The 17249-nt window shown below is 45.3% G+C and overlaps 1 protein-coding gene across 7 annotated transcripts in view; it reads right to left on the bottom strand.

Annotated features, from left to right (window-relative positions):
• Positions 1–1767: 1767 nt before the first annotated feature.
• The window catches only part of ST3GAL3 (ST3 beta-galactoside alpha-2,3-sialyltransferase 3), a 282832-nt gene continuing 267350 nt past the window's right edge, over positions 1768–17249 (bottom strand). For 2 of the 7 annotated variants that reach the window (XM_064281847.1, XM_064281848.1), the window contains exons 10-12: positions 13654–13800; positions 13268–13414; positions 1774–3333 (exon numbers count right to left, since the gene is read on the bottom strand). In XM_064281847.1, coding sequence (XP_064137917.1) covers positions 3244–3333; positions 13268–13414; positions 13654–13800 — 384 coding nt within the window. In that variant the 3' untranslated portion in view covers positions 1774–3243. Of the gene's footprint in view, positions 3334–13267; positions 13415–13653; positions 13801–17249 lie in introns of all 7 variants that reach the window. The other 5 variants (XM_064281846.1, XM_064281852.1, XM_064281849.1 and 2 more) reach the window with 5 other exon arrangements.

Raw genomic sequence — 17249 nt, 5'->3', positions numbered from 1 at the left:
CGCGCTCTCTGATGACCGCTAGTTTATTCTCTCAGCAGAAGCCTCTTCGGGTCGACGATGCCCCAGGCTGGGCCCATCCAAGGTCTGACCCTGCTGCAGTCGCCCCACCGCCCATCTCGGGCGCTGCCTGGGGCTTGCGGGTAGAGAAGGGCGTGCAAACCCTGCCGCCCACAGTGGGTGTCCAGGACTGAAAGGGGGGGGGGCACAGAGGAAGAGCATTTGAGCTGGGGTTTGAAGTAGGAGCTGCAGGGTAGCATTTCAGAAGCCCAGAAGTAGCAATTTGGCAGGTGGGGGTAACATGTAAAAGCAGCAGGGAAAGGCCACATCCCGAGTGTGTCTGGACTTTCTCCTGAGGACACTGGTGACCACTGTAGGGTTTTAAGTAGAAGGGAGTGATCAGACATGGATTTTAGCGGGGTGACAGCTGTAGTGGGAGGATGGTTTGGAGACAGGCAAGACAGATGAGAGGTGGAGAGACAGAATGCTACTGCTGGAGAGCATGGGGTCAGAAGCAGGTTGTGGGAGAATGTGGGGCTGCATGGGCCCTCTCAGGAGTTCACCCTTTTGAAAAAATCAATTGGTGCATGATTAGGTGGGGAAGGGAGGCTGGAAGGACTACTCAAGCCTTTGGCTGGGGTGACCAGGTGGACAGGGATGCACTCCAAGAGCTGGGACTCCCTGGAGGAGGGGCAGGCAGGGGGCAGGAGCTTATGAGTGCAGGGTTGGACATGTTGAATTGGGCCTGTGGATTATTCTAGCGGAAATGTTCTGGAAGAGGCTGGATTTGCAGGCCTGGGGTAAAGTGGAGAGAGCTGGGCTGGAGATGGCAATTTGGGAATTGTGGACTGACACTTGGAAGCCGTGGGTGGGGATGAGTGCTCAGAGAATGTGTGTGGACCAGCTGTACCCTGGCTATGCATCAGAACCACCTGTGGACCTTTTAAAACTACCCACATCTGGGCCCCACTCCAGACCTGAATGAATCAGAATGTTGGGGGAGAATATGCAGTTTTCCAAATCTGCAAAGGTGATTCTGGTGAACAGTAAAGCCAAGAACCACAGCTTCTGTGAAAGTACTATTTGTGCAGCGGTGGGGGCTAGAGCCATGCTGCAGAGGACTGACTGCAGAGATCTGGTGATGGTGGTGTTGGCTGTCCCCAGGCCTGACAGAACCCCTGCAGGACAGGAGGTCAGGGGGTGAGCAGCTCCACTATCTGCTGCCTCCCACAACTGGCTGCTCAGTTGAGGGAACTTCCCTGAGACTTTTTCAGCCAGAGCTGCTGCTTTCAGGCATGCAGCCTGTGCCCCGTACAACTCCAGGGGGTGCTGTTCACATAGAATATGATATGTATCGGAGCTGGAAACAGCAGGGAGTTTCTGGGTTTCCCTGTCCCTTAGTCAAGGCCTAGAGGAGGTAGGGCCTTGCTTTTCCCCTGAGCTGAGGAGGTTCCTGCCTGAGGGAAGGCTGCAGCAGTAAGAGGTGGCAGGGCTCCTTCAGATGGCCAGGACTCTCTGACCTTGGGGCCCACCCATGGAAGGGCCTGGGGTTGCATGACCTCTTGGATTGGGCAGGGCAGGAAAGAGGTGAAGGGCTTACCCACCCAGCCCCACTTACTGCCACATTAATCATGTCTGACATGAAGCTCTCTCTATGGCCTAGAGTTCAGGCATGTGTTTGCCCCATTCTCAGGTCTGCCTGGGGGTGCTGGGGAAGGAAGGGATCATATTCTGCAGCTCTAAGGGAGTGAGGTGTGGGTGGGGGTGTGCAATTCCTAAAGCTCACCAGAGGATGCCTGGAGCTGGGCTATGTGCCTTCCTATTCGGTGCTGGGAGGGGCGCTGCGGGGAGAGGACACAGGGCATGTCTTTCCCAAAGCTGAGCCAGAGGTGCTGGTGGGGAAGGTCTGTGGGCTTCTCCTGTGCTATGTCGAGTTGTGGCTACGGTGACCCAGAGTACTGTCCTAGAGCTGTAAGCTCCAATCCTTGTCTTTTGGTTCTTCTACGAGGCACGTGAGTGGGCTCTGGGGCATGCTCTGATACCTCTGGCTTGTCTGTCTTAAAGAGAAGAGGATAAAGGATTGCCTGGGACAAGAGATGCTCCAGAGACTCCTAGGTGGATACCCAGGTCCTACAGTTGATATGAGAAGTAAAAGGGACCCAGAAATCTGTGAGCGGGAGAGATGGCCCTTGGGTTCAGCACAGGTGCTGAGGCCTCGGGTTCCTATTTCTTCTAGGAAAGCCAGAGAAAGCAAGAGGCAACCAGGATCAGGGAAGAGCTTTATTGCTTCCATGATGGCTGCCTAGAATGGCTGTCACAGCCTGGGTAAGGTTTGTGGGCCTCACTTCCTTCTGGTCCAGTCTAAAGGCAGGGCCCAAGGACCTAGCAGTCTCATTGCTGAAACCCAGAGCAGCTGACAAGTTGGTCAGTCCAGACCTGGGCACCATCCCATATATCAGCTGCAGCTAAGGAGAAGGCCTTTCCCACTGGGCTGGGCCAGGCCTCCCCTCCTGAGCTCTAAAGTTCTCTCTGCTCTAGCCCAGCTGCTGTCTTGTTGGCTCAGAAGGGATGACTCCAGGGTTTCCCTGTGGAGCATACAGGGGCTGGTGAATGGGAATACCCCATTTTCTCCCCAAGGCCAAATAGTGTCATAAGCTGGAGGGGGCTGGCATGAGATCCTGCCCACCTCCCTGGAGTGCTGAAGAAGGGTACAGGCCAGTCACGGCACTCCCACCCTACAGGGAGCCCACTGTTGAGTACCACTGCCTGATGGGCCCTCTAGTGGTCCTCTTCCCGCAAGGCAAGTGGACCAAATTAGACATCTCCAACCTTATTTAAAAATAAATTATCCCTGCCCTCCCCCTACCCAAATTCACAAAATGATAATACACCAAACACTGATTGGAGAAATGATTCCGGCGGCAGTCTTGCTGCCTCGTGTCCCACCTCCTGCATGCTGGGTCTGCTGGGCACAGCCAGCTACTTCCTGGCCCTCTGGCTTCAAGAAGCCAGGCTGAGAGTGACGTTGAGTGCTGGTCTCTGAGGCTGGCCTTGAGCAGGTACTCTGACTGCCCTGCCAAGGCCATGCCGCCCCTGGGGCCACTTGGCACTGTCCTTCTCTGGATCTGAAGGCTATTGCGCCTCTCTGGCAGAGCCAGACCAAGGCCAATGAAGTGGGCAGGTGGCGGTGGCTGCTGCTTGTTCCTGGTGGTGCCTGGGCCTCTGTGGCCATGTCCTGGGCCCACCTCAGATGCCACTAGTTAGGTCCGTGATGACATGTGCTTTCACCAGCTTCCGCAGAAACTCTTTCTCTCGCTGAATGTTGTGTGTCCAGGACTGCAAGGAAAGACATGGAGATGTGACTGGTTGGGCAGCCCAGGTGGTTGCTGTGGCTGCTAGGACAGGGCCCTGTTCAAACATTTACTGCACCCTCTTCCAATCACTGCGCTCCGAAGCTCTGCGACTGGAAGGTCTGAGGACGTACACTTGTAATCAGATGTGCAACAAGATAATGATGACCCTGCCCTAGAAACACCGCAGCTCATCCTCCTGTCTTACCAAGACCTGGAGAAAATAACCTTCCAATGCTTTTCCTCATCCCAGAAGAACTGTACCTCTAGACTTCTTGTAAGTCTTAGGGGATGTAAGTTTACCAACCCCCCTCCCCTAGTGCTGAGGAAAGAACTTTGTTCCCACAGCCATTGATCCCCTCCTAGTCCCACAACACATAGGTCCTAGGCACCCTGAGGGCAGGCAATATGCATCACCTAAATCAGGCCCAGGCCTGGGGGTGGGCCCAACATTGGAAAGAGAATAACTAGGGATGGCTTAGTCATTCTTTGGCCTGATGCAATCCACTTTCACGGCCTGGGGACAGCTGATGAAATCCTGCTGCTAAAATCAGAGGAGCCTGAGGAGAAGAGGCTAATCTCATTGTTAACGCTAGGAAGATACTGCCTTCCAGGACTTTCCTGGGGAAAACCTCACCCAGGATCAGGTTCTTTCCTATCCCCATTACTCTTCCCCGGAAGCTTTGACGACTAAGTCTCTGAATGAATGAGAAAAGGATTGAGTGAATGAAAGCCAATATGCTCATCATAGCTCATACCCAACTGATCTCTGGCATTTGTCAGCATTGAGTCTCACCATAATGCTCTTAACAGCCACTATTTACTGATGTCAAACATTTACACTTGAAGATCGAAATCCTAGGCACTGTAGAGCTGAAATGGACTGGTATTACCATTTTGAATCAGACAATCATACAGTCTACTATGCTGGGAATGACAAATTGTAGAAGAAATGTGTCACATTCATTGTCAAGAAGAACATTTCAAGCCCTATCCTGAAATCCAACCCTGTCAGTGACAGGATAATATCCATATGCCTACAAGGAAGACCAGTTAATACAACTATTATTCAAATTTATGCACCAACCACTAATGCTAAAGATGAGGAAATTGAAGATTTTTACCAACTTCTGCAGCTGAAATTGATCAAACATGCCATTAAGATGCATTGATAATTACTGGCTATTGGAATGCAAAAGTTAGAAACAAAGAAGGATCAGTAGATGGAAAATATGGCCTTGGTGATAGAAATGATGTGGGAGATCACATGATGAAATTTTGAAAGACCAAGGAATTATTCATTGGAAATACCTTTTTTCAACAACATAAACGGCTGCTGACCTCGCCGGATGGAATATACAGGAATCAAATTGACTACATCTGTGGAAAGAGATGATGGAGAAGCTCAGTATCATTAGAACAAGGCCAAGGGTCACCTGTGGAACAGACCATCAATTGCTCATACGCAAGTTCAAGTTGAAGCTGAAGAAATTTAGAACAAGTGCACAAGAGCCAAAGGTAGACCTTGAGTATATCTTACCTGAATTTAGAGACCATCTCAAGAACAGACTTGATGCACTGTACGCTAATGACTAAAGACCAGATGTCAAGGATATATATGAATAAAACAAAAGGCCATTAAAAAGACAGAAAAAAAAAAAGACCAAAATGGATGTCATAAGAGACTCTAAAACTTGCTCTTGAATGTCGAATAGCTAAAGCAAACAGAAGAAATGATGAAGTAAAAAAGCTGAAGAGGAGATTTCAAAGGGCAGCTCAAGAAGACAAAGTATTATAATGACATGTGCAAAGACCTGGAGTTAGAAAACAAAAAAGGAAGAACATGCTCAGCATTTCTCAAGCTGAAAGAACTGGAGAAAAAATTCAATCTTCGAGTTGCAATGGTGAAGGATTCTATGGGCAAAAAATTGAAATGACACAGGAAGCATCAGAAGAAGATGGAAGGAATACACAGAGTCACTGTACCAAAAAGAATGGGTCAACATTCAGTCATTTCAGGAGGCAGCATATGATCAAGAATCAATGGTACTGAAGAAAGAAGTCCAAGCTGCACTGAAGGCATTGGCGAAAAACAAGGCCCCAGGAATTGTCAGAATGCCAATTGAGATGTTTCAACAAAAAGGATGCAACACTGGAAGTGCTCACTCATCCATGCCAAGAAATTTGGAGGACAGCTACTTCGTCAACCAAGTGGAAGAGATCCATATTCATGCCCGTTCCAAAGAAAGGTGATCCAATGGAATGTGGAAATTTTTGAACATTATTAATATCACATGCAAGTAAAATTATGCTGCAGCAGTACATTGACAGGAAACTGTCAGAAGTTCAAGCTGGATTCTGAAGAGGACATGGAACAAGGGATATCATTGCTGATGTCAGACGGATCCTGGCTGAAAGCAGAGAATATCAGAAAGATGATTTACCTGTGTTTTATTGACTATGCAAAGGCATTTGACAGTGTGGATCATAACAAATTATGGATAACACTGCAAAGAATGGAAATTCCAGAACACTCAATTGTGCTCGTAGGAACTTGTACATAGACCAAGAGGTAGTTGTTTGAACAGAACAAGGGATATTGCGTGGTTTAAAATCAGGAGAGGTGTGCATCAGGGTGATATCCTTTCACCGAACTTATTCAATCTGTATGCTGACCAAATAATTCAAGAAGCTGGAGTATGTGAAGAAGAACACAGCATCAGGATTGAAGGAAGACTCATTAACAACCTGCCATGTGCAGATGATACAACCTTGCTTGCTGAAAGTGAAGAGGACTTGAAGCACTTACTGATGAAGATCAAAGACCACAGCCTTTAGTATGGATCACACCTTAACATAAAGAAAACAAAAATCCTCACAACTGGACCAATAAGCAACATCATGATAAATGGAGAAAAGACTGAAGTTGTCAAGGATTTCATTTTACTTGAATCCACAATCAATATCCACGGAAGCAGCAGTCAAGAAATCAAATGACGTATTGCACTGGGCAAATATATTGCAAAAGACTTCTTTAAAGTGTTAAAAAGCAAAGATGTCACCTTGAGGACTAAGGTGCGCACCTGACCCAAGCCATGGTATTTTCAATTGCCTAATATGAATGGGAAAGCTAGACAATGACTTTATGCATTTGAATTATGGTCTTGGTGAAGAATATTGAATATACTGTGGACTGCCAGAAAAACAAACAAATCTATCTTGGAAGCACGGCCAGAACGCTCCTTAGAAGTGGGAATGGTGAGACTTTGGACATGTTATCAAGAGGGACCAATCCCTGGAGAAGGACATCATGCTTGGTAGAGGATCAGCAAAAAAGAGGAAGACCCTCAATGAGATAGACTGACACAGTGGCAGAAACAACGTACTCAAACATAGCAATGATTGTGAGGATGGCACAGGGCCAGGCAGTGTTTATTCTTTTTTTTTTTTTTGTAGGGTCACTATGAGTAGAAACCAACTGGACATCACCTAACAACAACAAAGACTTAGGTAATCCCTATATAGCTCTGTCCCGCCCTTATTCTAATCCAGTCAGCCCTCTATAAACTTCCAGATCTTTTCAAGCTGAAATTTAGGTAGTTATCATCAAAATTCCTTATATTCCTTCTTCTCTGGACATTTCCCTTCAACTTTTTGTGCTAATCACAAACCTGGCTGTCCGCTAAGGACAAGGACCAAGCACACTCAAGTGGGGACTGTTTTCTCCCTCATTCTCCACATTGCAGAGACTGAAGGTGGAGAGGGTCTTCCTCATTCTTTATTGCCACTTCTTCAAGGTTGTCCCTCCAAACTCCCTAAAAGCCCCTGGCTCCTTTGAAGCTCACGTCTATATTCTGCCACCCGCAAATCAACTCTCCTGGTTGCAGATCCCTGGCAACTTGCCCTCAGTCCTTGGATTCTAGCATCTGCCTGACAGTCTCTTTGAGGGCAGGGACTTTCTTTTGTTTACTGCTGTATCTTCAATACCTAAAACAGTGTCTGGCATAGAGTAGGCACTCAATAAATATTTGTTGAATAAAATTGGATTTTATAAATAAGAAAACTGGCGCTCAGAGGGTTGGGTCAGGATTCAAGCAAACGCAAAAACTCGTAAAATGATTTATTTAAAGTCTCCTAGGGAGAAGTAACCAATCTGATGGGCCAGTTTCAAGAATACTAACTGGGAGTCACTGAGGGTTAAAAGGATAACACAGGACTGTCTATGTGATATCAGGGAATTATTAAATTTTTTTAGGTGTGATAATATTAAAAATAAAAAGTCCTTATCTTTTGGAGAAACTTACTGAAGTATTTATTGGATGGGCTGATATGATCTCTGAGACGTGCTTCCAAATAATCAGTGGAGCAGTGAGAAGTGAGAGGCAGCATTAATGAAACATTGGTCTTGATAGTTGGGAAAGGTGGGTGATACGTATGTGGGGTTCATTATACCATTCTCTATACAGGTAGTCCCCGACTTATGACGTATTCGAGGTACAATGAATTGCACTTACAACTGTGTTTTTTTGTACATCATATTGTTAGTAATATGTACTACATACAATGTTGCAGTGTGTAAAAGGACCATACGAACAACTTTCACTAATTTTCTGACTAGAAATGACATCCCCATTCCCAGGGATAATCCAGATGATCTAGAACCTTGCTGAAGTGGAGTTATTACTGAACTGACAAAATGCCAATATCATCCATTTTTTTATGGACATTGTATTTTTATGTATGTATGTGTTATGGAATGAATTATGTCTCCCCAAAATATGTGTTGTAAATCCTAACCTCTGTGCCTGTGATTATAATCCCATTTGGGAATGGGTTGTTTTGTTACGTTAATGAGGCAGGATTAGTGTAGGATATCTTGAGTCAGTCTCTTTTGAGATATAAAAGAAATTAAACAAGGGAACAGAGCAGATATGGGGGGAGACTGATGCCAACCCACATGGAGATCTCCAAGGAACCAGGAAACAGAAACTGAAGAGACAAGGACCTTCCCCCAAGGCTGTCAGAGAGAGGAAGACTTCCTCTAGAGTTGGTGTCCTGAACTTGGACTGCTAGCCTCCTAAACTGTGAAAAAAGAAATTTCTGTTTGTAAAGCAATCCAGTTGTGGTATTTCTGTTACAGCAGCTCTAGATAACTAAGTCAGTATGTATACATTAAAATATATCTGTAAGTTTACATGTAATGTTTCCAACCCCAAAAAAGAAATGCAGATTGGATTTATAAAGATACTGATAAAAGACAATAACAATGAAAACTAAAAAAAAAAGAAAAAACATGAGGCATTTGACATACGTCAGAAACAACCCACAACGGAGTCGTTGGAATGGAACCCCATTGTAAGTTAGGGACTACATGTACTTGTAAATATGTTTTACAGCTTTTATAATAAAAAACTAAACGAAAAAGTATGCCCTGGGGTGTAGCTCTCTGTATCAGACGATTCTCTCTGTTATTCTCTTTCCTAATTTCTCTTTCCGTGCAGACAAAAAGCTTACCTAAGGTCCCTGTACTGGGGGTTGATGCCTAAGCCTGCCTCACAGCAAAGTCGTACTTGCCTTTCATTCTCCTTGTTCACATGAGTGAGTTGTCTCTTGCCCGAACTGCTGCAATGACCTTCCAACAACTTTCTACTCCTGTCTTGTCCCCTCTATTTCATACTGCAGTTATAGTGACCTTACTACCCGCTAATCTGCAGCCTCAAACTCTTCCACGGTTCCCTACTGCCTTCGATTAAAGTTCTAACTCCTTTCTACGGTATACAAAGCCCTTCATGATCTGCTGCTGCCTATGTCTATGGTCCCTCCCCCATTGCCTGAAACTTTTACATAAAGTTTATGTAAAAGGAATATGTCACTGTTGTTAGGTGCCATCGAGTTGGTTCCAACTGATAGTGACCCTATGTACAACACAAAGAAACACTGCCCGGACCTGTGCCATCCTCATGATCATTGTTATGCTTGAGCTCATTATTGCAGCCACTGTGTCAACCCATCTCGTTGAGGGTCTTCCTCTTTTTTGCTGGTTCACTACCAAGCATGATGTCCTTCTCCAGGGACTGGTCCCTCTTGATAACATGTCCAAAGTATGCGAGACGAAGTCTCATCATCCTCACTTCTAAGGAGAATTCTGGCTGTACTTCTTCCAAGGCAGATTTGTTCGTTCTTTTGACAGTCAGTGGTATATTCAATTTTCTTCGCCGATACCGTAATTCAAAGCCGTCAGCTCTTCTTTGGTCTTCCTTATTCATTGTCCAGCTTTCACATGCCTACGAGGCGATTGAAAAACACCACGGCTTGGGTCAGGCGCACCTTAGTCTTCAAGGTGACATCTTTGCTTTTTAACACTTTAAAGAGGTCTTTTGCAGCAGATTTGCCAATGTAATGTGTTGCTTGATTTTTTGACTGCTGCTTCCATGGGTGTTGATTGTGGATCCAAGTAAAATAAAATCTTTGACAACCTCAGTCTTTTCTGTTTATCATGATGTTGCTTACTGGTCTAGTTGTGAGGATTTTTGTTTTCTTTATGTTGAGGTGTAATCTATACCTACTTGATCCTCATCAGTAAGTGCTTCAAGTCCTCTTCACTTTCAGCAAGCAAGGCTGTATCATCTGCATATGGCAGGTTGTTAATGATTCTTCCTCTAATCCTGATGCCATGTTCTTCTTCACATAGTCCAGCTTCTTAGGTTACTTACTGAGCTTACAGATTGAGTAAGTATGGTGAAAGGATGCAACCCTGACACACAATTTCCCTGACTTTAAACCCCGCAATATCCCTTTGTTCTGTTGGAAGGACTCTCTCTTGATCTATGTAAAGGTTCCTCATGAGCACAATTAAGTGTTCTGGAGTTTCCATTCTTCGCAGTGTTATCTATAATTTGTTATGACTCACAGTCAAATGCCTTTGCATAGCCAATAAAACACAGGTAAACACTTTTCTGGTATTCTCCGCTTTTAGCCAGGATCCATCTGACATCAGCAGTGATATCCCTGGTTCCACATCCTCTTCTGAATCTGGCTTGAATTTCTGGCAGTTCCCTGTGATGTACTGCTGCAGCTGCTTTTGAATGATCTTCAGCAAAATTTTACTTGTGTGTGATATTAATGATATTGTTCAATAATTTCCATATTCTGTTGGATCACTTTCTTTGGAATGGGCATAAATATGGATCTCTTCAAGTTGGTTGGCCAGGTAGCTGTCTTCCAAATTTTTTGGCAGACAGAAGTGAGTACTTCCAGCGCTGCATCTGTTTGTTGAAACATCTCAATTGATATTCCGTCAATTCCTGGAGCCTTGTTTTTTTGCCAATGCCTTCAGTTTAGCTTGGACTTCTTCCTTCAGTACCATCGGTTCTTGATCATATGCTTCCTCCTGAAATGACTGAACGTTGACCCATTCTTTTTGGTACAGTGACTATGTATTCCTTCCATCTTCTTTTGATGCTTCCCGCATTGTTCAGTATTTTGCCCATAGCATCCTTCACCATTACAACTTGAGGCTTGAATTTTTTCTCCAGTTCTTTCAGCTTGAGAAATGCTGAGTGTGTCCTTCCCTTTTGGTTCTCTAACTCCAGATTTTTGCACATGTCCTTACAATACTTTACTTTGTCTTCTGGAGCTGCCCTTTGAAATCTTTTTACTTTGTCATTTTTTCTGTTTGCTTTAGCTATTAGATGATCAAGAGCAAGTTTCAGAGTCTCTTACGACATCCATTTTGGTCTTTTCTTTCTTGTCTTTTTAATGACCTCTTGCTTTCTTCATGTATCTTGCCCTTAATGTCATTCTACAACTTATCTGGTCTTCAGTCATTAGTGTTCAGTGTGTCAAATCTATTCTTAAGATGGTCTTTAAATTCAGGTGGGATATGCTTTAGGTGGTACTTTGGCTCTTGTGGACTTGTTCTAATTTTCTTCAGCTTTAACTTGAACTTGCATATGAGCAATTGGTCATCTGCTCCGCAGTCGGCCCCGGCCTTGTTCTGACTGATATTGCGTTTTTCCATTGTCTTTTTCCACAGATGTAGTCAATTTGATTCCTGTGTATTCTATCTGGCAAGGTCCATGTGTATTGTTACCATTCATATTGCTGAAAGGAATATACAATGGACCAAAGATAAATGTGAACGGAAGCCATCAGGCAGATAAAAGCTGTGAGAACAGTTTCGGATGAGCAGCTGGTAGGGGACAAAGAGGCAAGAAGAGAAATGAAGAGAGGCAGAGATGGAAAGACCAATAGAGTCATGGTAACAATGAGGCTGGAGCCACTGCTGAAGGGGACAAGACAGTCCTAGAGCTGTCCTGGACACAGAGTGAGCTTCCAACTCCAGAATCCAATTCTAAGCAATAGCATGCCCAGCTGTCAGGCTGTTTCTGGTTTCCTATGAGATTTTCAACTCCTTTATCTATTCTTAAAATAACTCCCAATTACTTGAGGCAGCCTGAATGAACCAAATAGCCTAATACAATACAGATGGTAATTGAGACCATGGATCTGGATGGAAATCTCGTGGAGAACATGTGAGTGAGAACAGGAGATTGTCTAGGATGCTGATTTTTAAGGTGTGGATGGAAAAAGAGAACACTGAAAAAGAGATTGAAAGAGAATGGCAAGTGAAGTAGGAGGAAAACTAGAAATCGGTGACTCAAAGTCTAACCAGGGAAGAGTTTCAAAGAGGAAGAGTGGTCAGCATAAAAAGTTTCTGAGAGATCAAGAAAGATGAGACTGAATGTGTCCACTGGATTTGGCAGCCATGAGCTAAGTCACTGATGACCTTGGTGGGAGTTCTATCAGGAGAGTGGAGATGGGGGGAGCCAGGCAGCAAGAGGCACAGGGCTAAGTGGGAGTGAAGAGTGTCAAGAGGATAATCCAGCAGGAGGTGGACAGTTCCCACCGATGGTATCAGTCTTCTCACTGGAGAGGTGGAAGACAGGTTGGGAGCTTGAGCAGAGTGTAAAGCTCTGGAACAATGGTACTGGGGGGAGAGGAGAAGGGCATGGAAAAAGATGGATGAGCAGGAAGGAGGACTCAGCTGAGTAAGAACTCCTGAATTTTTAGAAATATGAACCTGCACAGATGTGAGATTTCCTATAACAACCCTCAGCCACCCAGATGCAGGAGTAGAGAAGCCACTCAAAGTACTGGTCCAAAGTTTCCAGTTTTCAGGCTGGGCTCCATGGAAGGAGAGTAGTAGAAGCTAAGGTATGGCAAGAGAGGTTCAGATTTTCAATGTGGGATCTTGGAAAAATGCCAGGAGAGGCTGACAGCCAGGCTGGGAGAACTCTAATGCTTCTCACATTTTAATGTACCTATACATCTGAAATAACTGGGAAGCAATGCTGGGTGATAAAGAGCTTCAGTGCATGGCCCTGGGGAAAGGTGCTAGAGGTACAGGGAGGGGGGCTGTTCTAGGACCGAGAGGCAAGGAAGGAGTAAGGAAGGGACAAAGGGGGCAAGGAAGTCCTCTGGGGGAAGGCAGGGATTGCAGGGGAGAGGATGACTTTGAGCTGGTGCCAAAGATCAGAGTATGGTGTCTAGGGAATGCAGCATAAAGGAGGGGGGGTGCAGGAACACGGGCAGGCAGGCTCCCATGAAGGGAGAGTTCAGAGAGAAGGCCGAGGATGAGGGCATTAAGTTCAATGGGAGGCTGGGGATAGAGAGGCACTGAGGATGGATGTCTTTGCCTCTGCTTGGTGGTCAGAGGCTTAGATGGACGTCCAGTGTCTCAACTGATTCGTGGGGTGGGGGTGGGTGAGGCAGGGCCTTCCTGGGCACTCTGGGCAGCCACAACAGCCCTGGGTCATCCCTTTATCATTCATTTGTGCACATGCAGTCAGGGCCCGTCCTCTGTGTGGGAAGTGCCACCCCTAGACCCAGCCCAGAGAGTGACCCCGCCGGCCCGGTACCTCTTTAATGGCTGCCATGCGCACGGTCTCATAGTAGTGTAGGGGTGCATTGGGCGTGCTCATGTCGTAGCCAAAGCCCGCAACTGCCACTTCATCACAGCCGTGTAGTGCCATGGTCACTGCCACACTGCCAAGTGTTGGGATGTTCTGGAGGAGGGCAGCAGGGGTGGGGGCGTAGGGTTCAGCTGAAGGGTTGGGTCAGGCCAAGACCCTCAGCTAAGGTCTCCAGAGCTGAGCTCTGTTCCTATCCTAAGGACTGAACTCCATTCCTCAAAAACCACCTCCCTGAAGCACTGTCACTGCTCCCCCACCACCCTCCCTTTCTTCCCAAGGCACCTCTGCTCCAGTTTCCCTCCTTTTCTCTCCCAGGGGCCCAACTATCTCACCCCCCGGCCCATGAGGCCGTTGTTGAAGGGCAGTCCGATGAGGGTGAAGGCTGCCTCTTGGATGAAATAGGGGTTGAGGATGCGAATCTCAGGGGGCTCCTTGGGCACTCGAGTGGCCACAGATTTCCAGAAGCCATCTGATGCACTCTGTGGACATAGCATAAGTAGGCATGAGCTGGGCACACAGCTTGTCAAGTGACTGGATGAGTGGTAGGGACTCAGAGCATGTACAGGTATATGGGAAATGGGGGGTATGAGGTATAAACATAATCACTGTAGGGAGGACTTGGGTGTGTGGTGGGGACATGGCATGTGTGACAGAGACAAGGACATGTGATGGGGAATAGTGAGCATGTGGTGGGGCCACTGTGCATACTGGGGAATACAAAGTGAACTGCAGGGCCTGGGCACAGGGTATGGAATATTGTGGGTGTGCTGCTCTGGCCTGAGAGGGTTCGTGGCCAACAGGAAGACCCAATGCTCAATGTCCCACCTCCCCATTCCCAGCAGCTAAGGCGCCCACGAGGAGCCTGCCCTCTCTCTCCTATCTGCTCTGCTGTGTTCTTCTTTCCTTTATACTGTCTTTCCTGGCTCTCTCAGTCTACTGTTTTAAAGTCAACCTGAAAAATAAAGACAGAATATAAGCTAGGATAGTACAGCAGGACAATACTCAAATCCCAGTTCTGCCATGAACTGGAGTTGGGTGACTCTGGTAAGTGACAAGCTGTCTGAGACTCAGGTTCTCTAATTTTAAAATAAAATCATTCTTCCCTTAGTGATCTCAGCCAGTGTGCTGGGAAGGCATCACCTCTGAAACCTGACATCTCAGGGGTCACAGCTTCCTCTCCTTCCACCTCTCTCTCTCTTGCGCAACCACACAGAGACCTCTAGTCCCCCAGCCCTGCCTCTCCATTCAGTATATGATCCCTTCCTAGTCTAGCCCCTGTGGTACATCACGTCAGTCAACTGCTCTCTTGTGAGCGTCCTCAACATTCTGCTCCTGACCTTCTATTGCCCTAGCCCAGAAAAACTTTAAAAATTCCCCCCCCCCTTTTTTTTTTAAAGAAAAAGTGCACTTTAGATGAAGGTTTACAGAACAAACTAGTTTCTCATTAAACAGTTAGTACACATACTGTTTTATGACATTGGTTTATAACCCCATGACATGTCAACACTCTCCCTTCTCGACCTCGGGTTCCCTATTACCAGCTTTCCTATCCCCTCCTGCCTTCTAGTCCTTGTCCTAGGGCTGGTGTGCCCCGTAAGTCTTGTTTTCTTTTATGAACCTGTCTAATCTTTGGATGAAGGGTGAACCTCGGAAGTGACTTCATTACTGAGTTAAAAGGGCGTCCAGAGGCCATACGCTCGGGGTTTCTCCAGGCTCTGTCAGGCCAGTAAGTCTGGTATTTTTATGGTGAGTTAGAATTTTGTTCTACATTTTTCTCCAGAAACCCTAAACTTTAGATGAACCCATCTATCCACATTTTTCACCCTTAAAACTGGGTTCTGGGCACTGCTGAAGAAAGTCACAAACTACTTCTGCAGACTGGAAGCATCACCGAACCATGGGTGCCAACCTAATTATTATTTTCAGTGAGTTTGTTATTTGTCTAGAAAACCTAAAAGAATCGAAACTTAGAGTAGGTAAAATAGTTTAGTAACAGCACCTGTACACCAAAAGGAAACAATCACCAGATATAATACAAAAGAAACCCCATCTGTAATCCTAACAAAAAACATCAAACACTGAGCAATAAACTTAAATATGTGAAACCTATAGGAAGAAAAGGAGCCCTGGTGGTGCTGTGGTTAAGTGCTTGGCTGCTAACTGGAAGGTAGGCGGTTTGAACCCGCTAGCAGCTCCGTGGGAGAAAAATGTGGCAATCTGCTTCCACAAAGATTTACAGCCTAGGAAACCCTGTGGGCAGTTCTACTCTATCCTTTAGGGTTGGATTCGACTTGATGGCAATGGGTTTGGTTTTTTGGTTTTTGATAGTAAGAAAATGACAATCTTTTATTGAGAGGTAAAAAGACAACTTCAAAATAAAATGGAGAGACAAAAAATTCCTGGATGGGAAGTCTGAATATTAAAACAATGCCAATTCCTTTCAGATTAATTTATAAGATTAACATAATTCTTTAGAAAAATCCCAGTAGAATTTTTAAAACTTATCAGAAGGATTCTCAAAACTCATCCAAAAGACTTTACAGGTAAAAATAGTCCCCCAAATTTAAAAGTTAGTTATTAAAATATACTTTGAAGGTACAGTTATTAAAAGAGCAATACATGTATATGAATAAACATAAAGATCAATGACACAGGATAGCCCAGAAGCAGGTTATGATAAAGAAAGTCTCATGAAACAGTGGGAACAAGATACATTCCTCAGTAAGTGATATCTGAAAACTTGCCACTTGGAAAAAAGATTCATTATTTCCTCTATGCTGTTGAATACACCACGGTATCTCATTGTAGTTTTTGATTTGCATTTCCCTAATGACAAGTGTTAAAAAGCAAAGATGTCGCTTTGAGGACTCTGGTGTGCCTGACCCAAGCCATGGTATTTTCAATTGCCACATATGCATGCGAGCTGGATAATGAATATTGAATATACCACGGATTGCCAAAAGAACAAACAAATCTGTCTTGAAAGAAGTACAGCTAGAATGCTCCTCAGAGGTGAGGATGGCAAGACTTTGTCTCATGTACTTTGGACATGTTATCAGGAGGGACCAGTCCCTGGAGAAGGACATCATGCCTGGTAAAGTAGTTGTTTGTTGTTGTTAGGTGCCATCAAGTCAGTTCTGACTCATAGCGACCCTATGTACCACAGAATCAAACACTACCTGGTCCTGCACCATGCTCACAATCATTGTTATGCTTGAGCCCATTGTTGGAGCCACTGTGTCAATTCATCTCATTGAGAGTTTTTCTGTTTTCCGCTGACCCTGTACTTTACCAAGCATGATGTCCTTCTCCAGGGGCTGATTCCTCCTGACAACATGTCCAAAGTATGTAAGATGCAGTCTCGCCATCCTTGCTTCTAAGGAGCATTCTGGTTGTACTTCTTCCAAGACAGATTTGTTCATTCTTTTGGCAGTCCATGATATATTCAGTATTCTTCACCAATACCACAATTCAAAGGCATCAATTCTTCTTTGGTCTTCCTAATTCACTGTCCAGCTTTCACGTGCATATGATGAGACTGAAAATACTACAGCTTGGGTCAGGCGCACCTTAGTCTTCAAGGTGACATCTTTGCTTTTCAACACTTTAAAGACGTCCTTTGCAGCAGATTTGCCCAATGCAATGCATCTTTTGATTTCTTGCCTGCTACTTCCATGGGTGTTGATTGCGGATCCAAGCAAAATGAAATCCTTGACAACTTCAGTCTTTTCTCCGTTTATCATGATGTTGCTTATTGGTCCAGTCATGAGGATTTTTGTTTTCTTTATGTTGAAGTGTAATCCATACTGAAGGCTATGCTCTTTGATCTTCATCAGTAAGTGCTTCAAGTCCTCCTCACTTTCAGCAAGCAAGGATGTCAATCCTGATGCCACATTCTTCTTCATATAGTCCAGCTTCTCAGATTATT

Source organism: Loxodonta africana, chromosome 3, assembly GCF_030014295.1.
Source record: "Loxodonta africana isolate mLoxAfr1 chromosome 3, mLoxAfr1.hap2, whole genome shotgun sequence".
Taxonomy (NCBI): domain Eukaryota; kingdom Metazoa; phylum Chordata; class Mammalia; order Proboscidea; family Elephantidae; genus Loxodonta; species Loxodonta africana.
This window is presented reverse-complemented; position numbering and strand designations above follow the sequence as displayed.